A 27,856-nucleotide genomic window follows, 5' to 3' on the forward strand; every position below is an offset into this window, starting at 1 on the left:
TGTACCTAATGTTACATAATGTATGTAACGTCACCCACAACTGTACCTACTGTCACATAATGTATGTAACGTCACTTACAACTATACCTACTGTTACATAATGTATGTAACGCCACCAACAACTGTAGTTACTGTTACATAATGTATGCAACGTCACCAACAACTATAGCTACTGTAACATAATGTATGTAACGTCACCCACAACTGTAGCTACTGTTACATAATGTATGTAACGTCACCCACAACTGTAACCTACTGTACCATAATGTATGTAACGTCACTCACAACTGTAGTCACTGTTACATAATGTATGTAACGTCACCCACAACTGTAGCTACTGTTACATAATGTATGTAACGTCACATACAACTGTACCTACTGTAACATAATGTATGTAACGTCACCCACAACTGTAGCTACTGTTACATAATGCATGTAGCGTCACCCACAACTATAGCTACTGTACCATAATGTATGTAACGTCACCCACAACTGTAGCTTCTGTAACATAATGTATGTAACGTCACCCACAACTGTAGCTACTGTTACATAATGCATGTAGCGTCACCCACAACTATAGCTACTGTACCATAATGTATGTAACGTCACTCACAACTGTAGTCACTGTTACATAATGTATGTAACGTCACCCACAACTGTAGCTACTGTTACATAATGTATGTAACGTCACCCACAACTGTAGCTACTGTCACATAATGTATGTAACGTCACCCACAACTGTAGCTACTGTTACATAATGTATGTAACGTCACCCACAACTATAGCTACTGTAACATTATGTATGTAACGTCACCCACAACTGTACCTACTTTTACATAATGTATGTAACGTCACCCACAACTATAGCTACTGTTACATAATGTATGTAACGTCACCCACAACTGTAGCTACTGTCACATAATGTATGTAACGTCACCCACAACTGTAGTCACTGTTACATAATGTATGTAACGTCACCCACAACTGTAGCCACTGTAACATAATGTATGTAACGTCACCCACAACTGTAGCTACTGTTACATAATGTATGTAACGTCACCCACAACTGTAGCCACTGTAACATAATGTATGTAACGTCACCCACAACTGTAGCTACTGTTACATAATGTATGTAACGTCACCCACAACTGTAGTCACTGTTACATAATGTATGTAACGTCACCCACAACTGTAGTCACTGTAACATAATGTATGTAACGTCACCCACAACTGTAGCTACTGTTACATAATGTATGTAACGTCACCCACAACTGTAGCCACTGTAACATAATGTATGTAACGTCACACACAACTATAGCTACTGTTATATAATGTATGTAACGTCACCCACAACTGTAGTCACTGTTACATAATGTATATAACGTCACCCACAACTGTAGCTACTGTTACATAATGTATGTAACGTCACCCACAACTGTAGCTACTGTTACATAATGTATGTAACGTCACCCACAACTGTAGCTACTGTTACATAATGTATGTAACGTCACCCATAACTGTAGCCACTGTAACATAATGTATGTAACGTCACCCACAACTGTAGTCACTGTTACATAATGTATGAACGTCACCCACAACTGTACCTACTGTTACATAATGTATGTAACGTCACCCACAACTGTAGTCACTGTTACATAATGTATATAACGTCACCCACAACTGTAGCTACTGTTACATAATGTATGTAACGTCACCCACAACTGTAGCTACTGTTACATAATGTATGTAACGTCACCCACAACTGTAGCTACTGTTACATAATGTATGTAACGTCACCCACAACTGTACCTACTGTACCATAATGTATGTAACGTCACCCACAACTGTAGCTACTGTCACATAATGTATGCAACGTCACCCACAACTGTAGTCACTGTTACATTATGTATGTAACGTCACCCACAACTGTAGCTACTGTTACATAATGTATGTAACGTCACCCACAACTGTAGCTACTGTTACATAATGTATGTAACGTCACCCATAACTGTAGCTACTGTAGCACAATGTATGTAACGTCACCCACAACTGTAGCTACTGTTACATAATGTATGTAACGTCACCCACAACTGTAGCTACTGTTACATAATGTATGTAACGTCACCCACAACTGTAGCTACTGTTACATAATGTATGTAACGTCACCCACAACTGCAGCTACTGTTACATAATGTATGTAACGTCACCCACAACTGTAGCTACTGTTACATAATGTGTGTAACGTCACCCACAACTGTAGCTACTGTTACATAATGTATGTAACGTCACCCACAACTGTAGTCACTGTTACATAATGTGTGTAACGTCACCCACAACTGTAGCTACTGTTACATAATGTATGTAACGTCACCCACAACTGTAGCTACTGTTACATAATGTATGTAACGTCACCCACAACTGTAGCCACTGTAACATAATGTATGTAACGTCACCCATAACTGTAGCTACTGTTACATAATGTATGTAACGTCACCCACAACTGTAGCTACTGTACCATAATGTATGTAACGTCACCCACAACTGTAGTCAATGTTACATAATGTATGTAACGTCACCAACAACTGTAGTCACTGTTACATAATGTATGTAACGTCACACACAACTGTCGCGACTGTTACATAATGTATGTAACGTCACCCACAACTGTAGCTTCTGTAACATAATGTATGTAACGTCACCCACAACTATAGCTACTGTTACATAATGTATGTAACGTCACCAACAACTGTAGTCACTGTTACATAATGTATGTAACGTCACACACAACTGTAGTCACTGTTACATAATGTATGTAACGTCAACAACAACTGTACCTACTGTTACATAATGTATGTAACGTCACCCACAACTGTACCTACTGTTACATAATGTATGTAACGTCACCCACAACTGTAGCTACTGTTACATAATGTATGTAACGTCACCCACAACTGTAGTCACTGTTACATAATGTATGTAACGTCACCCACAACTGTAGCTACTGTTACATAATATATGTAACGTCACCCACAACTGTAGCTACTGTTACATAATGTATGTAACGTCACTTACAACTATACCTACTGTTACATAATGTATGTAACGCCACCAACAACTGTACCTACTGTACCATAATGTATGTAACGTCACCCACAACTATAGCTACTGTTACATAATGTATGTAACGTCACCCACAACTGTAGCTACTGTTACATAATGTATGTAACGTCACCCACAACTGTAGTCACTGTTACATAATGCATGTAACGTCACCCACAACTGTAGTCACTGTAACATAATGTATGTAACGTCACCCACAACTGTAGCTACTGTTACATAATGTATGTAACGTCACCCACAACTGTAGCCACTGTTACATAATGTATGTAACGTCACTCACAACTGTAGCCACTGTTACATAATGCATGTAACGTCACCCACAAATGTAGCTACCCAGTACATAATGTTTGTACATAAACCCACAACTATGGCCAATTCGATTGCATTCATATGCATACGCACACATAAATGCATGTGGATCTTCAATCATGAGTGAAATCGGTATCATCAGTTATGGCTGCATGGTTTTATTGTCAGAAACAGCTGTAGGCAGTGTCAACGCACAAGAAATGACTGATATACCTACATGTTTTACACAGGAAATATCATAACAAGGATTACCTCAGACTGCCTGTGGCTACCCGCAGATGACCGATCTTTAAAACGATTAACACGGGGCACTGACATTATTAAGAAAATTATAATGTTACATTTTATTTTCGATCCATGTGTATACTATTTACGAAGAAAGTGCCTGTGATATATAGTATTCCCTATATCACAAATTGTTTACACAACGTAAATGACATTGACCTTCTTAACTATTTTACAAGTTATTGACATAACATCCTTGTCGGCTCGATCAATGTTAAACACGTGTCGCTCAATAATCATTTCCGTTTCTGAATTTTGTTGTAGGTTTCCTTTTTATTTATAGTCACAAAACATCAACTACTAACCTTACGCATTCTTTACGTTTCTCCATCTCATTAGGTTGGTTTTCATCAGTACATTGCAGAAATAACCCGAAGAAAGTGTCTGTGGAAGGGTTGAACATGCTGCATTAAGATTCATCAGGTGACGAAGAATAAAAACGAAATCACTGAGAGTTTGTCTCAATGCTGATTCAGCTAAACAACCTCGTGGTCTTGAATGGGGTCAGCTTTTCCAACTTATTGCCATGTCTCGTACGTTTTCAGTTTATTCTACATCTTTTAAATTATTTGAGTTAAAAAATGTGTTATCATAAATACAGTGATGTCTTTAATGGACAACTGGCTGTCCATAACACGAACCTCAATATCCAATACGGTAAGGTTAATATAGTCACTAATGTCCAAGTCTTTAATGGACAACTGGCTGTCCATAACACGAACCTCAATGTCCAATACGGTAAGGTTAATATAGTCACTAATGTCCAAGTCTTTAATGGACAACTGGCTGTCCATAACACGAACCTCAATATCCAATACGGTAAGGTTAATATAGTCACTAATGTCCAAGTCTTTAATGGACAACTGGCTGTCCATAAAACGAACCTCAATATCCAATACGGTAAGGTTAATATAGTCACTAATGTCCAAGTCTTTAATGGGCAACTGGCTGTCCATAACACGAACCTCAATATCCAATACGGTAAGGTTAATATAGTCACTAATGTCCAAGTCTTTAATGGACAACTGGCTGTCCATAACACGAACTTCAATATCCAATACGGTAAGGTTAATATAGTCACTAATGTCCAAGTCTTTAATGGACAACTGGCTGTCCATAACATGGTTAGGTTAAGGGAGTCACTGATGTCTAAATTTAACAGACACTATTTTGTGTATAGTTTTCTATCAATTTTATTTTAACGTTATTTGTCCCAATAATCTCTCCTATTTGTAGGGCGTAAGAATTGTACCTGCTGCCCCCATCGCATGATCGTAAGAGGCGACTCAATTTGGGGTCTAATCTTCTTTCTTCTTTCTAGCAACTTGTTGTTCCTAATGACTCCCTTTAGTTGAGCGTTCGTCCCTGTGAGGAAGGCTTAGGGTTTGTCCACTGGCTGAGACATACTAGAGTCCGTAAAGATGGTAGTTTCTGCTCCTACTTAGAACTCAGCATTTTGGGAGTGCGTTGACTGGTTTGTCCGTTATCAGTATAATTTGGCCGGATGGGCGTCCTGCTAGGTGTCTTCAGTGAGGTAGCACTCTAAAGTCGACATCAGTTCCCCGCTCTCACAAGGAAACGACCCCCCCCCCCCCCCCCCCCCCCCCCTCCCTTTTCGATAGCACGTGAAACAAAACCAAACATTTGTATTTCATCAATTCGCAAATTCGTTTAATGTTTAATCATAATATCGTCTTCTGTTTATCGCACTGCATTAGAGGCTTCAGCTTTTAATTTTGTTTGTTTTTGTGGTTTTATGTCCAAATAATCTTCAGTTCGTTCAGATCATAGCTTCGCCTTATTTCCCAACACTGCTTTTTTTAGTTTGTTTCCTACTTTATATTACTACTCGCCTTAATCCGCTGCATTAATTAAGTCTACAAATAAGCGCATGACAAGTTTCTCTGCTGACATGCGTTGCATTAAACATTACCATATATGGCATATCCAGATTAAATCACCTCTCTCACTAATGTAAGGTGTTGGTGTAGGCTTTAGACAGTAAGTGATCCTACTCTGTTCTGAGTAGGTTAATGCATTCATTGTCACAGTTTTGGTACATTTAATGTATACATCTTGAATATTCAAGTCGGTGATGAAACTTCTAGAGTTTTATTAATTATACAGTTAAGGTAGTGATGAAACTAGTGTCATATCAATTATTCAGTTCATAGAAGTACAATTGAAAAAGACTCTGACTTCATGAACATATATATATATACAAAAGCGACATACAAATCGCTGTGTACCGGTTAACTAGTCGTTATTCACATTATGGCATAGTGCCTGTCCCCACAGACGTATTAAGGTAGGTACGTCCTGATGAAATGTTTCACCTATCAATTACTCATATTAAGTATTTGCTTGCGCTTTTAATTTGATTTTGAAAATTGAATTCCTTACTCGTAAAATTCCTATCGAGCTACTTAGATATATCCACCAGGGTATGGAGATAATTATAAAAAAGACCCACGTGGGTTTGAATTGACAAATATTTGGCTCATCGTCACATATTGCCATCGCCTTTTGTCCGTCGTCGTGCGTCGTCCGTTAACCCTTTCTTGTGGATACAAGAACTTTAGTAAATATGAAAGGATGTTGATGAAACTGGGTGTGCAGTCTTATAACAATAAAATATCGTACATATTCGACAATGTAACCGATTAGATTGAAACCTGTTGGGTTATAGCCATTTGCAGTTTTCTTACCATCAGACCTTGTGAACACAAGTAAACATAAACGGTGTTCGCTGATATTTGGTATGCAGTTTAATATCAATAAAATATCGGACGCGATCGACAATGGGGCAGCCTGGATATTAACTTTTATAACTATATGGCCGTTGTGGGTAGATGTGAATGGATTTTGACGAAATTTTGTTTTATATCATCATTAAAAGGTCGGACGAGGTTAATAGGACCATGCGATGAAACTTACATCGTTATGGCACTTTGCAGTAAACATTGATGGATTTTGACGAAGTGATATGTTTTGAGCTTTATATCAATACAACCTTTAGCAATTTACACATTGGGACCGTTCTGATCGTAAGAAGTTTAGGTCTAGGATCATGATGAATGACCTGGACCTACTTTCAAGGTCTCGTGCAGGAGTCACATAGATTAAATCGTGGTTTAAAAAAGAACTAACAGTAACACATACACATATGCCTCGACGTACAGGAAATACATATGCCTCGACTTACAGTAAGTGGCGGATGACCGATATGTAATCATGCCGGTCATTTTGGCGTAATTTTGCCGCTCACCTTTGCTTTTTGTATGTGTATTTATGTGTTTTTATGTTCATTTTAATAAAATAATACTGAAGGCCATCCACAGAGGTGAGCCCAAATATTTTTGCCAGGTTTCTGTGTCATTGTTATCTGTATATAAAGCAAACAAAGCTCGCAACATTTATTGTATTTCTGTATTATATAAAAAAGGATTGGAGTAAGTTTTTCCTTGCCATGGGACACAGCAAAAATACATATTGCTCAGTGTACCCGTCATACACGACTCGTCGTACCCACCACTACCATGACTCGTCGTACCCATCACAAATGACTCGTCGTACCCATCACACATGACTCGTCGTACCAACTACTAACATGACTCGTCGTACCCATTACATATGACTCGTCTTACCCACCACTAACAATGACTCGTCGTACCCACCACTTCCATGACTCGTCGTACCCATCACTACCATGAATCGTCGTACCCATTACATATGACTCGTCTTACCCACCACTAACATTACTCGTCGTACCCACCACTACCATTACTCGTCGTACCCACCACTACTGTAACCCTGGTAAATACTAGCCGCAATATACCGCTCGGCTAGAGAGATCGATCGGTTGAGCGTAAGACTAGCAAGCCAGAGGTCCCGGGTTCGATCCCTAGAGGAGGCAGTGATTTAAATTTAATTTATCATGTGCTCTGTTACACTGGCGCCCATGTAGGGACCCGGGGGAAAATATTCAGGATTGCTACACAAGCATAGCTGTTACCCCTGGAAACTCGAGGACGAGTTCTTTGCTTGAAGGGGAAGTATGTAACCCTGGTAAATACTAGTCGCAATATACCGCTCGGCTAGAGAGATCTTCTCTTTAGCTCGATCGGTCGAGCGTAAGACTAGTAAGCCAGAGGTCCCGGGTTCGATCCCTAGCGGAGGCAGTGATTTAAATTAAATTTATCATGCGCTCTGTTACACTACCATGACTCGTCGTACCCACCACTAACATTACTCGTCGTACCCACCACTAACATTACTCGTCGTACCCACCACTACCATGACTCGTCGAACCCACCACTAACATTAGTCATCGTATCCGTCACACACGACTCGTCGTACCCGTAACACTCGTCGTACCCACCACTAACATGACTCGTCGTACCAACCACTACCATGACTCGTCGTACCCATCACACATGACTCGTCGTACCCACCACTACCATGACTCGTCGAACCCACCACTACCATGCCTCGTCGTACCAATCACACATGACTCGTCGTACCCACCACTATCATGACTCGTCGCACTCACCACTAATATTACTCGTCGTACCCACCACTACCATGATTCGTCGAACCCACCACTAACATTACTCATCGTAGCCGTCACATACACCCACCACTACCATGACTCGTCGAACCCACCACTACCATGACTCGTCGTACCCATCATACATGACTCGTCGTACCCACCACTACCATGACTCGTCGTACCCACCACTACCATGACTCGTCTTACCCACCACTACCATGACTCGTCGAACCCGCCACTACCATGACTCGTCGTACCCATCACACATGACTCATCGTACCCACCACTACCATGACTCGTCGTACCCACCACTACCATGACTCGTCGTACCCATCACACATGACTCGTCGTACCAACTACTAACATTACTCGTCGTAGCCACCATTACCATGACTCGTCGTACCCACCACTACAATGACTCGTCGTACCCACCACTACAATGATTCGTCGTACCCACCACTACCATGACTCGTCGTACCCACCACTACCATGACTCGTCGTACCCATCACACATGACTCGTCGTACCCACCACTACCATGACTCGTCGTACCCACCACGACCATGACTCGTCGTACCCATCACATATGACTCGTCGTACCAACTACTAACATTACTCGTCGTACCCACCACTACCATGACTCGTCGTACCCACCACTACAATGATTCGTCGTACCCACCACTACAATGACTTGTCGTACCCACCACTACCATGACTCGTCGTACCCACCACTACCATGACTCGTCGTACCCATCACACATGACTCGTCGTACCCACCACTACCATGACTCGTCGTACCCGTCACATACGACTCGTCGTACCCACCACTACATTACTCGTCGTACCCACCACTACATTACTCGTCGTACCCATCACACATGACTCGTCGTACCCACCACTTCCATGACTCGTCGTACCCACCACTACAATGACTCGTCGTACCCACCACTTCAATGACTCATCGTACCCCCACTACAATGACTCGTCGTACCCACCACTACAATGACTCGTCGTACCCACCACTACCATGACTCGTCGTACCAACTACTAACATGACTCGTCGTACCCACCACTACCATGCCTCGTCGTACCCACCACTACAATGACTCGTCGTACCCACCACTACCATGACTCGTCGTACCCATCACACATGACTCGTCGTACCAACTACTAACATTACTCGTCGTACCCACCATTACCATGACTCGTCGTACCCACCACTACAATGACTCGTCGTACCCACCACTACAATGATTCGTCGTACCCACCACTACAATGACTCGTCGTACCCACCACTACCATGACTCGTCGTACCCACCACTACCATGACTCGTCGTACCCATCACACATGACTCGTCGTACCCACCACTACCATGACTCGTCGTACCCACAACTACCATGACTCGTCGTACCCATCACATATGACTCGTCGTACCAACTACTAACATTACTCGTCGTACCCACCACTACCATGACTCGTCGTACCCACCACTACAATGATTCGTCGTACCCACCACTACAATGACTTGTCGTACCCACCACTACCATGACTCGTCGTACCCACCACTACCATGACTCGTCGTACCCATCACACATGACTCGTCGTACCCACCACTACCATGACTCGTCGTACCCGTCACATACGACTCGTCGTACCCGCCACTACATTACTCGTCGTACCCACCACTACATTACTCGTCGTACCCATCACACATGACTCGTCGTACCCACCACTTCCATGACTCGTCGTACCCACCACTACAATGACTCGTCGTACCCACCACTTCAATGACTCATCGTACCCACCACTACAATGACTCGTCGTACCCACCACTACAATGACTCGTCGTACCCACCACTACCATGACTCGTCGTACCAACTACTAACATGACTCGTCGTACCCACCACTACCATGCCTCGTCGTACCCACCACTACAATGACTCGTCGTACCCACCACTACAATGACTCGTCGTACCCACCACTAACATTACTCGTCGTACCCACCACTAACATTACTCGTCGTACCCACCACTAACATTACTCGTCGTACCCACCACTAACATTACTCGTCGTACCCACCACTAGCATTACTCGTCGTACACACCACTACAATGACTCTTCGTACCCACCACTACAATGACTCGTCGTACCCACCACTAACATTACTCGTCGTACCCACCACTAACATTACTCGTCGTACCCACCACTAACATTACTCGTCGTACCCACCACTAACATTACTCGTCGTACCCACCACTACAATGACTCGTCGTACCCACCACTAACATTACTCGTCGTACCCACCACTAACATTACTCGTCGTACCCACCACTACAATGACTCGTCGTACCCACCACTAACATTACTCGTCGTACCCACCACTAACATTACTCGTCGTACCCACCACTAACATTACTCGTCGTACCCACCACTACAATGACTGTTGATTCTGTTGTATAGTTATTCATCAATAATTCATTGATTTTTTTTACTTTATTATTTCTATTAAATGTACCGTATCATTTTAAAGGTAATGGGATTCAACGAGTGTCTTTTTATCAAAGAGAACTCCAGAGCATGACAAAAAGACACAGTAGAAGGAACTCGTAATCCACATTCATCGCCATAAATCATATTTTTATGAAGAACGTCGACAGAATATCTTTTATACTATTTTCAGGTGGATGTGGAAGTTTTGATAACGATTTTATAAAGACATTCCATTACTTACCTCTCACACCTTATGATAGGCTAAGAAATTTTGTAATCTATATGTTGTATATATATTGTTAAATGGAAATTGACAAATAAAACACAGTTTAAATTAAATCCGCTCCATCACAGTGTGTAAAAATATAAATGTATTAGGGGCCACTGTGTATAAAAGACCCTCAGATCTACGCATCATATACACAGGCAAAATTCCTTCATGTGAAATTCGTGTAATTTCTTTTTCACATGAAATTCACGTGAAAAAAAAAATGGAAATCATATAATTTTACTGAAACACTGTGATACCGTTATTTATTATTTTGTTTCTTTGCTATTGTAAAATATTTTCAGTATATATACTGATATACATAAAAAGCCGCCGGCTAATCAGATACACAAAGCCACGGTGACAATGGTCATCTAGACCTGTTACTCTTCTCGTCTACACTGGCACTAGCTTTACATCCTAACACTAGGCATAAAACACGAGATGAAACAAATTATCTATCAAATCATACACAATAAATAAAAACTACACCGAGGACAAAATACAGCACGTGCTATTTGCAAGACCATATCAAACTACATATAGATACATAAATAAATACGTGTTTTAGTATCTAAGTGTATATTTCCCTGATCATTGGCCGGACGTTATCTATTTCATATCTAAGATTACACAAAACATAGATAATGTTCATACAGATTACATTTGAAACGGGTGTTGATGCTTCAACATTAAATGTTTCTTTCGAATACTACAGAATTTAAGAGTAAGGTTAACAATGCTTTAAATCAGGTAGATGATCAACTGTACCTGTAGGCTGTTGAACACAGATGCTTCAATGTCAAACTAAAGTCATTCAGATAAGAATGTAAGCATTATTTACACAAAACAAATTAGATTTACTCTGAAATAATAGTAACATTCACAGATTTTTTTAAAACAAAACGTTAAGGTGAATGATCTTTTAATGTTGTACTGACGTCTGGACTCACTGGTTATAAATAAAACACGGGGTCATCGTTCTTAAGATCAGAAACACCACATCAGATAATGACGTATTTCTATAAACTGTGAACAGGTTTCACAGCTTTGTCAACTTAATCAGGTTCCTATTTTAAGAATCGATGTTGAAAAAATACAAATTTATATTCAGTCAGTCAATCCATTGATTTATGTCAAACACTCGAGGTACACCACAAATTTATCTTCCGTTTTATTTAGCATATTCCTATATTAGATGTTACCGGCAACGAACATATTTATATATGTATTAAGAGTATGTCAACATTTCCTGTGTTAGCGATTAATTTTTATGATTTTAAAGTTCACAGAGCACGGGTTTTACGGAAGCAGAAGGGTATATAGGCTAGTCATACATCTACCTGAGTCGATCTACCAAGCCGGATGACAACGCGATATGGAGATTCTGAGCATACCACTCGGGGAAAAGGCACTGTATCATAAGGTGTATGAGGGGAACAAATTTCCAGATATTTGTCCCGGAAATGTAGCTGACCATTTGGAAAAGATCAGGAACATGGAATGTCGTCATGACGATGTATTTATCATGTCATATCCTCGAAGTGGTAAGTGTTTATAAACAGAACAACATATCGTGTGCACCTGCAAAGTTCTGTCAGTTATAACCACTATAAAAATCATAGCAAGGCAGTTTAATGATTATATTTACTTTTTATACACATTTTAATGTTTACTGTAGATTGAAATATGTCCAATATTTAAAGAAATGTTGTCTTCGTGGCTGCATCGACTATTACATCATAACATGCGCAATATGAATGTCATTTACATTTCTTTAATCACACGCTCCTTTCTGATATCACAGTGACATTGCCTTGCATAAAACACAATTTATGTAATTATGTAATTTATTAAACTTGAATTAAGGCAGGTATTAATAAAACTAAATTACAATCTAGACTCTGAATGATGAACAGTTATATCATATACAAATAAACACGCATTGCAATAAAAGTAGTACGGTAGGTGTCGTGTACCGACCAGTCTTGTGATTACGTTGTATCATTAGGTTAGCTGGCTCGAAGGCTCAGGATGACTTGAAGCCATCGTACTTCGTCCGTCGTCGTGTGCCGTGCGTTTCACATGGCATTCAGCTCAAACTTTCCTCAAATGATCCTGAGATAGGCCTGATCACGTGTTGTTATTTTTCGGATCGGTCCGAAATCCAAGATGGCCGCCATAGCCGTTATCTTGTAAAACACATTTTAAACTTCTTCTACAGTTCCACTGACATCGTTAAGCTGAAAATTGCTGATGACGTGTAAGAAAGGAATCCGACAAAATGTTATTTTTTGGTCTCGTAAAATCTTCGACAAGGAAGCCAAGGCAGTCAGTCTGTAGCATAATTTTGTTGTGATGGTTTTCCTGAACTGCACATATTTTAGTTTCTTCACAAGTGGGATTCAGCTCAAACTTGGCTGAAACATCCTGAAATGGTACTGAACAGTTTTTATTATTTTTGGGTCAGACAGCTATGGCCGCAATCTTGAAAAACACAGTTCAAACTACTTCTCAAGTTCCACCAGTTCGATTCAGCTCTTACTGAAATTATCTCGAGATGGCTCTGACAAAGTGTTGTTATTTTCCGGATTGGTAAGAAATCAAAGATGGCCACAGTGGCCAACTGTTCCGCTAGCCTATACCTTGCAACTGAGTATGTATACTACAATAGTACTAGGGTGTTTAAAGTCAGATGACCGTTAAGGTCCATGGTCCTTTTGTATTTGTTCTACTGCCTAATATTTTGCCATTTCATTTTTACAAAAGGTAGAGCTAGGTGATCTAATGGTATCGAATACTCGTGTTTAATTGTTTCTCCAATTTTTCCACTTACAATTTCCTGTTTCATTATCGTAACTTTATACATTTATTATATTTTAACGTTTTCTTTATTCAGGTACACACTGGATTCGGGAAATCGTCGCCATGTTGATGAAAGGCAAGGCGGAATACATAGTGAACGACAATATCGACTTCCCTATCGAGCTTTTGGATATGCACACAATCGTAAATGAACCCTCACCGCGGGTTTTCTATTCACATATGCCTTTCCGGTATTTGCCGCGAGATCATTTAGCGAGAAATGGAAAAGTGATCGGATGTTTCCGTAACCCGAAGGATGTTATGACGTCAGCTTTCCATTTCTTCAACAACATTTCTTTTCAGGTTGAATGGGAAACCTACTTCAATGTTTTATTGGAAGGAAATGGTAAGCAATGAAAAATTCGACTATCAATTATTTCTAACACTTTCTGATCATTTAAATTATAGAAAAAATAATAGTATCGTTCTTCTATTGGATAAATGTTGAGTCTAGCTTAATGATGTGTAAGAATTATCATATATATCGTTTTTCATTAAGTTACGATATCTATATTGATTTAAATGGCCAATAAAAAGGAAAGCGGTATTATTAATCATAATTTATACTGACTGTGACTGTTCATAATGGCATTTTGACGTTTTTCTACTATTCATCAGTTTTCAGTTTTATTGGCAGATAGTAAGCCCCGAACACCGAGCTCCACAGCAAAAAAACAAAGAAAAAAAAAAGAAAAAAAATGGAGCTCGAGGTTCTGGTACAATGCCGACAAACCCAAATTACTATTTAGTTATAGACGCTTTCAAAATTAACATTTGAAATTGTCTGAAAAGTAAAGTAGAATATGACAGGTAATACACAGGATTGCCAAAGTTCCTGAAAAATCCTCCTCTATATTGTGTTTTGTTATTCAAAATCTAATCAATCTGTTCTACATATGTTAATCTGTGAAACATCAATGAGGTATCACCATACATCATGTTGGTGAAGTACTGAAGTCTCATCAAAGTCACATAACGTTTCGTTTCGGACTAGACCATTGACCTTATACTATTTGAGACTACTTTGAGTAATTCTTTATTCCTAGTACGTAATAGTAAAGTATGATCTAATCGAAGTGTAAGAACTTACAGCATGTATGCACTTAATATGACATTTAGCATTATATTACGAAATTGCGTACGTATACGTATACAATACACGTCTTTGTCACTGGGCATCAGACTGAATCGACAAATGCGTTACCTGTATCATGTCAGAATAGCAATCTTAAAAAGGTAAAAATAATAAATAAAAAAATTCTAGTGAGAGTTTCGGATTTTTGAATCCGTCGTTTTCTTTGTTTGATTCATTTTTTAATTAACTGTAGATTATAAAGTACGTATTAACTTTCCTGTGCTGTAATACTGCCTACGTACGAGATCTGTAGCTTGGGATTATCAAAAGACTTTTTCTCAAACACGTATCAACTTAACAGTTAGGTATATTTAGGCTTTTTGTTTGATTTTAAAGGTCCATACGGTTGTTGGTTTGCATGGAGAGACCAATGGGGACGTGTTTTGGATGACCAGACTGAAGTTCCACCCCTCACAGTTACATACGAGGATACCAGCAGGGTAAACAATGCACATATATGCGTGTACATACGTTACGGTGATATGATTATACAGTGTGTTTACTTAACACTATTTTTAATCCGTATAATTACAATATATATATGTATATGGATTTTATCGACTTGCTTTCATGATTATACTGATAACCACCAGTGAAATACTTCCTTGATGTCTGTTAAATCGTAGAAATACCGCTGAACATGTTTGATAACAAGCTTTAAAGGGTAAACAATTCTTATTTTGGTGCCTATCTTATCATAATTAACAAGTGATAACATGTAAGACAAGATGTTTAGAGCAGTCTTTGTTTCTTGAAATAGAAATGAAATAAATGTTTATTTAGTTCAACAAAACCCCGTGTTTCCATTTCAGAATTTAGAACGACAGGTGCAAAAAATCGCTGACTATCTAGGAGTTCCATACACCGAAAACTTGATAACAGACATCACACATGCATGCGAGTTCAACAATATGAAATCAGCAAAGACCCAAACCAAATCCAATATGATGAAGAGGATAAAAGATGCCGTTCAAGATTTAGAAACTTCTACATCCGAAGACGTCAACAGAAACAGAGGAGGGCACAATACAATTATTCGGAAAGGTAAGTAAAATTCTTATCATCTGAATGGTATGTTACGTAATACTGAGAAAGGGGGAAGGGTTATCTTGTATTCGTGGAGTGGCTGGTGTATCACGTGTTCGTGGAGTGGTGTATCTTGTGTTCGTGGAGTGGTGTATCTTGTGTTTGTGGAGTGGTGTATCTTGTGTTCGTGGAGGGGTGTATCTTGTGTTCGTGGAGTGGTGTATCTTGTGTTCGTGGAGTGGTGTAGCTTGTGTTCGTGGAGTGATGTATCTTGTGTTCGTGAAGTGGTGTGTCTTGTGTTCGTGGAGTGGTGTATCTTGTGTTCGTGGAGTGGTGTATCTTGTGTTCATGGAGTGTTGTATCTTGTGTTCGTGGAGTGGTGTATCTTGTGTTCGTGGAGTGGTATATCTTGTGTTCGTGGAGTGGTGTATCTTGTGTTCGTGAAGTGGTGTATCTTGTGTTCGTGGAGTGGTGTATCTTGTGTTCGTGGAGTGGTGTATCTTGTGTTCATGGAGTGTTGTATCTTGTGTTCGTGGAGTGGTGTATCTTGTGTTCGTGGAGTGGTATAGCTTGTGTTCGTGGAGTGGCGTATCTTGTGTTCGTGGAGTGGTGTATCTTGTGTTCGTGGAGTGGTGTATCTTGTGTTCGTAGAGTGGTGTATGTTGTGTTCATGGAGTGGTGTATCTTGTGTTCGTGGAGTGGTGTATCTTGTGTTCGTGGAGTGGTGTATCTTGTGTTCGTGGAGTGGTGTATCTTGTGTTCGTGGAGTGGTGTATCTTGTGTTCGTGGAGTGGTGTATATTGTGTTCGTAGAGTGGTGTATGTTGTGTTCATGGAGTGGTGTATCTTGTGTTCGTGGAGTGGTGTATCTTGTGTTCGTGGAGTGGTGTATCTTGTGTTCGTGGAGGGGTGTATCTTGTGTTTGTGGAGTGGTGTATCTTGTGTTCATGGAGTGGTGTATCTTGTGTTCGTGGAGCGGTGTATCTTGTGTTCATGGAGTGGTGTATCTTGTGTTCGTGGAGTGGTGTATCTTGTGTTCGTGGAGTGGTTGGTGTATCACGTGTTCGTGGAGTGGTTGGTGTATCTTATGTTTTTCATTTTTATCATTATGAGGACTTGACTTAACGTGGATTTGACTACGATTTGTCGATGTGTAGTCAGTATGGTATCTTATTTAACAACGAAGAAATGAAACACAATAACATTATGATTTTTGTGTGTTTCCATACATATCATATCTAATATCCACACATCACGAAAAAACCCAGAATATTGACCATTTAAACACCACTAATCAATGCTGTATCGAATATTTACACATCACGATTCACCAGCTAGTTGAATCCCTGTCTATTACTGTTTAATCCCACATCGACAACATATTACAACAACTGCGTAATTGCTACACATTAGTCTACATTGTGTGACATGCCAGTCTTCTGATAGCATGCCGGTTCAAATTTCATAATCCGTTAATACAATCTCAATTTTCATACATGGGTATAACATTGTACTTGGCAACAGCCTGACGTACTCCTATACTCTCGTGTAGAACGGTGACGTAGCCAGAAGTACTCCTATACTCCCGTGTAGAATAGTGACGTAGTCAGACGTACTCCCATACTCCCGTGATGAACAGTGACGTAGTCAGACGTACTCCCATACTCCCGTGATGAACGGTGACGTAGTCAGACGTACTCACATACTCTCGTGGAGAATAGTGACGTAGCCAGACGTACCCCCATACTCCCGTGATAAACAGTGACTTAGTCAGACGTACTCCCATACTCCCGTATAGAACGGTGACGTAGTCAGACGTACTCACATACTCTCGTGTAGAACGGTGACGTAGTCAGACGTACTCCCATACTCCCGTATAGAACGGTGACGTAGTCAGACATACCCCGATACTCCCGTGTAAAACGGTGACGTAGTCAGACATACCCCGATACTCCCGTGTAAAACGGTGACGTAGTCAGACGTACACCGATACTCCCGTGTAAAACGGTGACGTGGTCAGACGTACTCCCATACTCCCGTGTAGAACAGTGACGTAGTCAGACGTACTCACATACTCCCGTGAAGAACGGTGACGTAGTCAGACGTACCCCCATACTCCCGTGTAAAACGGTGACGTAGTCTGACGTACTCACATACTCCCGTATAGAACGGTGACGTAGCCAGACGTACTCACATACTCCCGTGAAGAACGGTGACGTAGTCAGACGTACCCCCATACTCCCGTGTAGAACGGTGACGTAGTCAGACGTACTCCCTTACTCCCGTGATGAAAAGTGACGCAGTCAGACATACTCACATACTCCTGTCTAGAACAGTGACGTAGTCAGACGTACCCCCATACTCCCGTGTAAAACGGTGACGTAGTCAGACGTACTCACATACTCCCATATAGAACGGTGACGTAGTCAGACGTACTCCCATACTCCCGTGAAGAACGGTGACGTAGTCAGACGTACCCCAATATTCCCGTGTAGAACGGTGACGTAGTCAGACGTACCCCCATACTCCCGTATAGAACGGTGACGTAGTCAGACATACTCCATACTCCCGTATAGAACGGTGACGTAGTCAGACGTACTCCCATACTCCCGTGTAGAACGGTGACGTAGTCAGACATACCCCCATACTCCCGTATAGAACGGTGACGTAGTCAGACGTACCCCCGTACTCCCTTGTAGAACGGTGACGTAGTCAGACATATTCACATACTCCCATATAGAACGGTGACGTAGTCAGACGTACTCCCATACTCCCGTGTAGAACGGTGACGTAGTCAGAAGTACCCCATACTCCAGTGTAGAACGGTGACGTAGTCAGACGTACCCCCATACTCCCGTGTAGAACGGTGACGTAGTCAGACATATTCACATACTCCCGTATAGAACGGTGAAGTAGTCAGACGTACTCCCATATTCCCGTGTAGAACGGTGACGTAGTCAGACGTACCCCATACTCCCGTGTAGAACGGTGACGTAGTCAGACGTACCCCATACTCCCGTGTAGAACGGTGACGTAGTCAGACATATTCACATACTCCCGTATAGAACGGTGAAGTAGTCAGACGTACTCCAATATTCCCGTATAGAACGGTGACGTAGTCAGACGTACCCCCATACTCCCGTATAGAACGGTGATGTAGTCAGACATACCCCGATACTCCCGTGTAGAACGGTGACGTTGTCAGACATACCCCATACTCCCGTGTAGAACGGTGACGTAGTCAGACGTACCCCCGTACTCCCTTGTAGAACGGTGACGTAGTCAGACATATTCACATACTCCCATATAGAACGGTGACGTAGTCAGACGTACCCCATACTCCCGTGTAGAACGGTGACGTAGTCAGACGTACCCCCATACTCCCGTGTAGAACGGTGACGTAGTCAGACATACTGACATACTCCCGTATAGAACGGTGACGTAGTCAGACGTACCCCCATATTTCCGTGTAGAACGGTGACGTAGTCAGACATACTCACATACTTCAATATAGAACGGTGACGTAGTCAGACGTACGCCATACTCCCGTATAGAACGGTGACGTAGTCAGACGTACTCACATACTCCCGTATGGAACGGTGACGTAGTCAGACGTACCCCCATACTCCCGTGTAGAACAGTGACGTAATCAGACGTACCCCCATACTCCCTTGTAGAACAGTGAGGTAGTAAGACGTACTCCCATACTCCCGTATATAACAGTGACGTAGTCAGACGTACTCCCATACTCCCGTGGTGAAAAGTGACGTAGTCAGACATACCCCCATACTCCCGTGTAGAACGGTGACGTAGTCAGACATACCCCGATACTCCCGTGTAGAACGGTGACGTAGTCAGACATACCCCCATACTCCCGTGTAGAACAGTGACGTAGTCAGACGTACTCCCATACTCCCTTGTAGAACAGTGACGTAGTCAGACGTACCCCCATACTCCCGTGATGAAAAGTGACGTAGTCAGACGTACCCCGATACTCCCGTGTAGAACGGTGACATAGTCAGACGTACCTCCATACTCTCGTGTAGAACGGTAACGTGGTTTGGTTTGGTTTGGTTTATTTTGTTTAACCTCCTATTTACAGCTAAGGTCATTTAAGGACGGCCTCCCGTGCGTGCGACATGCATGCGTGTGGCGAGTGCGCATGTGTGCTTTGGGAGTTGACGTAGTCAGACGTACTCCCATATTCCCATACTCCCGTATAGAACGGTGACGTAGTCAGACGTACTCCCATACTCCCGTGATGAACAGTGACGTAGTCAGACTTACCCCCATATTCCCGTGTAGAACGGTGACGTAGTCAGACGTACCCCCATACTCCCGTGTAGAACAGTGACGTAGTCAGACGTACCCCCATACTCCCGTGTAGAACGGTGACGTAGTCAGACGTACTCCCATATTCCCATACTCCTGTCTAGAACGGTGACGTAATCAGACGTACCCCCATACTCCCGTGTAGAACGGTGACGTAGTCAGACATACCCCCATACTCCCGTGATGAACAGTGACGTAGTCAGACGTACCCCCATACTCCCGTTTAGAACGGTGACGTAGTCAGACATATCCCCATACTCCCGTGTAGAACGGTGACGTAATCAGACATACCCCCATACTCCCGTGTAGAACGGTGACGTAGTCAGACGTACTCCCATATTCCCATACTCCAGTGTAGAACAGTGACGTAGTCAGACGTACTCAGACGTACTCCCATACTCCCGTGTAGAACGGTGACGTAGTCAGACGTACTCCCATACTCCCGTGATAAACAGTGACGTATCAGACGTACTCCCATACTCCCGTGTAGAACGGTGACGTAGCCAGACATACTCACATACTCCCGTATAGAACGGTGACGTAGTCAGACGTACTCCCATATTCCCTTGTAGAACGGAGACGTAGTCAGACGTACTCCCATACTCCCGTGATGAACAGTGACGTAGTCAGACGTACTTCCGTGTAGAACGGTGACGTAGCCAGACGTCCTCCCATACTCCCGTATAGAACGGCGCCTTAGTCAGACGTACTGCCATACTCCCGTATAGAACGGTGACGTAGTCAGACGTACTGCCATACCCCCGAGTAGAACAGTGACGTAGTCAGACGTACTCAGACGTACTCCCATACTCCCGTGTAGAACGGTGACGTAGTCAGACGTACCCCCATACTCCCGTGTAGAACAGTGACGTAATCAGACGTACCCCCATACTCCCTTGTAGAACAGTGAGGTAGTAAGATGTACTCCCATACTCCCGTATATAACAGTGACGTAGTCAGACGTACTCCCATACTCCCATGATGAAAAGTGACGTAGTCAGACGTACCCCCATACTCCCGTGTAGAACGGTGACGTAGTCAGACATACCCCGATACTCCCGTGTAGAACGGTGACGTAGTCAGACATACCCCCATACTCCCGTGTAGAACAATGACGTATCAGACGTACTCCCATACTCCTGTATAGAACGGTGACGTAGTCAGACGTACCCCCATACTCCCGTGTAGAACGGTGACGTAGTCAGACGTACTCCCATACTCCTGTGTAGAACGGTGACGTAGTCAGACGTACTCCCATACTCCCGTGATGAAAAGTGACGTAGTCAGACGTACCCCGATACTCCCGTGTAGAACGGTGACATAGTCAGACGTACCTCCATACTCTCGTGTAGAACGGTGACGTAGTTTGGTTTGGTTTGGTTTATTTTATTTAACCTCCTATTAACAGCTAAGGTCATTTAAGGACGGCCTCCCGTGCGTGCGACATGCATGCGTGTGGCGAGTGCGCATGTGTGTTTTGGGAGTTGACGTAGTCAGACGTACTCCCATATTCCCATACTCCCGTGTAGAACGGTGACGTAGTCAGACGTACTCCCATACTCCCGTGATGAACAGTGACGTAGTCAGACGTACCCCCATACTCCCGTGTAGAACAGTGACGTAGTCAGACGTACCCCCATACTCCCCGTGATGAACGGTGACGTAGTCAGACGTACTCCCATATTCCCATACTCCCGTGTAGAACGGTGACATAATCAGACGTACCCCCATACCCCCGTGATGAACTGTGTCGTAGTCAGACGTACCCCGATACTCCCGTGATAAACAGTGACGTATCAGATGTACCCCATACTCCCGTGTAGAACAGTGACGTAGTCAGACGTACCCCCATACTCCCGTGTAGAACGGTGACGTAGTCAGACATACCCCCATACTCCCGTGATGAACAGTGACGTAGTCAGACGTACCCCCATACTCCCGTGTAGAACGGTGACGTAGTCAGACATACCCCCATACTCCCGTGTAGAATGTTGACGTAATCAGACATATCCCCATACTCCCGTGTAGAACAGTGACGTAGTCAGACGTACTCCCATATTCCCATACTCCCGTGTAGAACGGTGACGTAGTCAGACGTACTCCCATATTCCCATACTCCCGTCTAGAACGGTGACCTAATCAGACGTACCCCCAAACTCTCGTGTAGAACGGTGACGTAGTCAGACATACCCCCATACTCCCGTGTAGAACGGTGACGTAGTCAGACATACTCACATACTCCCGTGTAGAACGGTGACCTAATCAGACGTACCCCCATACTCCCGTGATGAACAGTGACGTAGTCAGACTTACCCCCATATTCCCGTGTAGAACGGTGACGTAGTCAGACGTACCCCCATACTCCCGTGTAGAACGGTGACGTAGTCAGACGTACCCCCATACTCCCGTGTAGAACGGTGACGTAGTCAGACGTACTCCCATATTCCCATACTCCTGTCTAGAACGGTGACGTAATTAGACGTACCCCCATACCCCCGTGATGAACTGTGTCGTAGTCAGACGTACCCCGATACTCCCGTGATCAACAGTGACGTATCAGACGTACCCCATACTCCCGTGTAGAACGGTGACGTAGTCAGACGTACCCCCATACTCCCGTGTAGAACGGTGACGTAGTCAGACATACCCCCATACTCCCGTGTATGAACAGTGACGTAGTCAGACGTCCTCCCATACTCCCGTATAGAATGGTGACTTAGTCAGACGTACTCCCATACTCCCGTGTAGAACGGTGACGTAATCAGACGTACCCCCATACTCTCGTGTAGAACGGTCACGTAGTCAGACGTACCCCCATACCCCCGTGATGAACAGTGACTTATCAGACGTACCCCCATACTCCCGTGATGAACAGTGACGTAGTCAGACATACTCACATACTCCTGTCTAGAACGGTGACGTAGTCAGACGTACTCTCGTGTAGAACGGTGACGTAGCCAGACGTACTCCCATACTCCCGTGATGAACAGTGACGTAATCAGACGTACCCCCATACTCCCGTGTAGAACGCTGACGTAGTCAGACATACCCCATACTCCCGTGATGAACAGTGACGTAATCAGACGTACCCCCATACTCCCGTGTAGAACGGTGACGTAGTCAGACATACCCCATACTCCCGTGTAGAACAGTGACGTAGTCAGACATACCCCATACTCCCGTGTAGAACGGTGACGTAGTCAGACATACCCCATACTCCCGTGTAGAACGGTGACGTAGTCAGACGTACTCTCGTGTAGAACAGTGACGTAGTCAGACGTACTCCCATACTCCCGTGATGAACAGTGACGTAGTCAGACGTACTCCCATACTCCCATGTAGAATAATGACTTAGTCAATCGTACCCCCATACTCCCGTCTAGAACAGTGACGTAGTTAAACAAACTTGCATTCTCACGAGTATAGCAGTGCTGTAGTCAAACGTATTCCCATACTCCTGTGTAGGGCAGTGTATAGCTCGACGTTCGACAGTACTCCCGTGTAGAACAGTGACGTAGTCAGACGTACTCACATACTCCCGTGTAGAACGGTGACGTAGTCAGACATACTCACATACTCCCATGTAGAACGGTGACGTAGTCAGACTTACCCCCATACTCCCGTGTAGAACGGTGACGTAGTCAGACGTACTCCCATACTCCCATGTAGAACGGTGACGTAGTCAGACGTACTCCCATACTCCCGTGTAGAACGGTGACGTAGTCAGACGTACCCCCATACTCCCGTATAGAACGGTGACATAGTCAGACATACTCGCATACTCCCGTATAGAACGGTGACGTAGCCAGACGTACTGCGATACTCCCGTGTAGAACGGTGACGTAGTCTGACGTGCGGTACTCCCGTGGCATGATACAGTTTGCTAGTCAGTTATACCCTTTACAGTTTTTCAATACAATACAGTTGGTAACTTTCAAATGACAAAACATGAACACCATATACAAATTTAATTGAAAACAAATAACAACGTGCGTCGTATTAAAAAAATAATGTAGGAAATGACAAATGTGAAATTTGAAAATAGTTGTCTAAAACACAAGAAATTACATCAGAAATTGCAAAAATGCAATCTTTTTTGAAGGTCGTGGTGGTGTGTGTGGGGGTTGGGGTGGCGTGGGGTTGGTGCGAGGGGTTGTAATAAAGTTCTTTTCCGGCATTTTTTCGTTTCAGGGACAGTTGGTGACTGGAAAACACTTTTTACGAAAGAACAGAAACAAAGATTCAACACAGTGTATAGAAATAAGACATTGCCAGGCATTCGGTTAGATTTCAAAGGCTACATAGAAGATGCCTGATAGACTAAACATTCAAAAACTAATTCAGATTGTTTACGTGTGTGTTTATTAACATATATTGGTAAACAGTTTTTCATCTCTTTTTCTTGGTTTCGGATTTCTTAATATTGTTTACCGTTAATCACAGACGTCTCTGGTAAGGCACTGTAAATGATGTTTTCAAATTGTATCGTTTCGCTATTTTGGAGGATACAATGAAACCTCGGTAAATATATACATTAAATAACAACAGAGAAAATATTGGTTCGATTCACAATTTCCTAAAAAGCACAAAACAGTTACACTGTACAGTGTACATCATTCTATTGAAATCTGATGGTAACTTGAACCAACCATAAACAAACTAACTATTTCTATCTTCACAAATTCATATCCTCAGGTCATACAGAGATTAATAAGCAAAAATCTGTTGTGTTTTTTTTTTTTTTACAAAATCAAATGATATAAAGATTATGCGACACACAAAGTTAAAAAAAAGTTAAAACACACCAGTATAGACAAGGAAGGCGGTATATGCTGTCATTCTACTTTACCCTCTGCATAACATTGTCAAATTAATCTCGAACATGTTAACATTTTAATTATTCGAAATGACAATGTTACTGTAATACATATTCCAATTGTCTTATGTTCTTATGTGAGTAACCTTGCATTGATTTAACCAAAGGCGAATAAAATCACACAGAGGCTAGACTGTATTAGCTTGTTAGAATATCTTTATGGAGTAGATTGAACACATCTGGTAAAAAATCAATGTATTTTACGTCCTAACCTATCACGGAAATCATGTAATTTATTTTTGCATTTTGTTTTGACGCGTCATTTAATGTCCCTGTAAACAATCGTGTTAATCACTTATCTTATTGTAATTACATCATTTGAATTTATTATTTTTATTGTTCCTTTGCAACGACTCACCCTCAAAGATTTTATACGACTTCATTTCATTTCTTGCATACTTGTTTATTATTGATGATTTTTTCAAATTATGAATTACATGTAAAGTAAAAACAGATACAACTTGAAATAATGATGACATCAAAGGCATTCATTATTTTTTCATAAAGACAAAGATGTAAGCCTTCCCTTCAAATAAGATTTAAATAGGAGTATATGCCTCAATGAATAGTGTGTAATACAGGTGAGGTCCGCCACCTGTTTTATAACACAATCGAATTGATAGGGTGATACCGATGTTTGATGCCTTCAGTAAAATATGACTACATTCTATTTACGAAACCATCTTCACTCTTCATCAGAGAGTGAACGTGACATGCATATGTCTAGGCAGACATATACAAACAAGTTAAGATATGACACATTTTTGGACAAATACGAGTCATATGATATCTCTTAGTGTAGTAGACCGTATGCAGGTGTTTTACAAGATACATATCAAATCATGTTGATGTTTCCGATGCTGCATTCTTAGGCTGTATAATATGTTTTAGTTCTCCGAAGTCTCAAACCACGTATTCCAGTCTCAAGCGATCTATTCCAGCCTCAATTAAGCGATATATTCCAGTCTCAATTAAGCGATCTTTCCCAGCTTCAATTAGGCGATCCATTCCAGTCTCAAGCGACCTATTCAAATCACAATGACAAAGACAATGACAAAGATTTTATTCTCATAAACATATTGAGTGTAGAGAATTACATGTAAAAAAACCCAGCCTCAATCGACCTATTCCAGTCTCACGCGGTCTATTAAAACTGACTATGTTGTCTATCGTCGTGCGTCGTCCGTCGTGCGTCGTGCGTCGTCCGTCGTGCATCTGCAACAATTTACATGTTCGACTTCTCCGAAATCCCTGAACCAATTTCAATTATATTTTGCGGAAACCTTCCATGTCCGAAGGTCAGTCAAAATTGTGAATTGTACGGATCCAATCCAGAGGCCATTTGACTGAAAATTCAAAAATCCTCTTCTCAAGACCCAGATATACCAAACCTTCTTCTTAAATGGAGGGGTCGTAAGGTGCTTTATCAGCCCTTGCGGACCCCCAGGGGCTATTGGATGGAGCTAAAAAGGGTCAAATTACCTAGATATAATAAAAATGAAATACTGTTCATAAATTGAAGGGTATTAATGTGCTTTAACAAAGTTGTGAATTTATGGACTCTGGGGTATCCCGTTTCCTCCTGAGATGAGGTAAGCTTTACAATGGAATGGTTTACACATACCGGCCCTGACTGACCCTAATCGGTCTGAGGTTCAGGGCTCAAAATGGTCTGATAATCTGTTAGCTAGATATTGGATAAGACAGTTTCATTGTGGTTTGAAACATTGAATAATATTTATTTTGTTCATGCTTTGAAAACAAAAAATCATAATCCGTATATACATATTAAAACTCGGGTGACCGTTAAGGCCTAAACAAATTGGCTAATTCTGAGCCAAGCATGTATGTGATGAGTAAAAAACTGAAACATTGTCAAATGCTTATTGCGTTCAGAGGGATTATTGCGCAAAAGATGTCAAGCACCAACAATTTGTTCGATATAGCCAAGCTATGATATTCCTGGGTACAGGGACCCAAGAATTTGTCAATACGCATAGATTTTTAAAAAATCTCAGGTCCCTGTGCTCCTGGGTGCTTTTGATTTATGATTTAAACATACGTCCACTTGATACTGTTCTGATGAGTATATGTATGGACGGATACATATTGTTACATATATCTTCTTGTATATTTTCTAAAGATACCACATGCTGTGTATTATCGGCGTTCCTTATTCCTTGATTTACATCAAAGATTCAAATGGTATACTATTACTGTATTTTATATTCATTTTCTGTTTTCCACAGAAAAAATAAAGTTACATATATATTGGGTTTTTTGTCTCTTTTTTTCTCGTTTTTTATCATGTCCTGTTTTTACACAAGTCATAGTTTTTAAATGGAATACGATCCCATAAACAAAATTATTGACAATGTGCAGTTTTTCAACTTTATCAAAACTGATAATGTGAAGAAGACGACGGGGCAAAGAAACATAGAAAAATAGTCTGTGAAGACTTTAAATGATAGTTGATAGAAAAACAATAGACCCAGAGGGACTGCATCGCTCACCTGGATATTTCAGTAATTATGGCAAAAAGCTCTTACTTAAACCATATTTTCCTACTTTTCATTGAACTGCATCTCCCAACAATGG

The 27,856-nt window shown here is 41.9% G+C and overlaps 1 protein-coding gene across 1 annotated transcript; it reads left to right on the forward strand.

Annotated features, from left to right (window-relative positions):
* The first annotated feature begins 12,320 nt into the window (after nt 1-12,320).
* Nucleotides 12,321-27,529, forward strand: LOC117330259 (sulfotransferase family cytosolic 1B member 1-like). Its single transcript, XM_033888458.1, has 5 exons — nt 12,321-12,572; nt 13,925-14,236; nt 15,362-15,465; nt 15,838-16,069; nt 24,574-27,529. The coding sequence occupies exons 1-5, from the start codon at nt 12,404-12,406 to the stop codon at nt 24,696-24,698; spliced, it is 942 nt and encodes a 313-aa protein (XP_033744349.1). The 5' UTR covers nt 12,321-12,403; the 3' UTR covers nt 24,699-27,529.
* Nucleotides 27,530-27,856: the final 327 nt, after the last annotated feature.

Source organism: Pecten maximus, chromosome 1 (assembly GCF_902652985.1).
Source record: "Pecten maximus chromosome 1, xPecMax1.1, whole genome shotgun sequence".
Taxonomy (NCBI): Eukaryota; Metazoa; Mollusca; class Bivalvia; order Pectinida; family Pectinidae; genus Pecten; species Pecten maximus.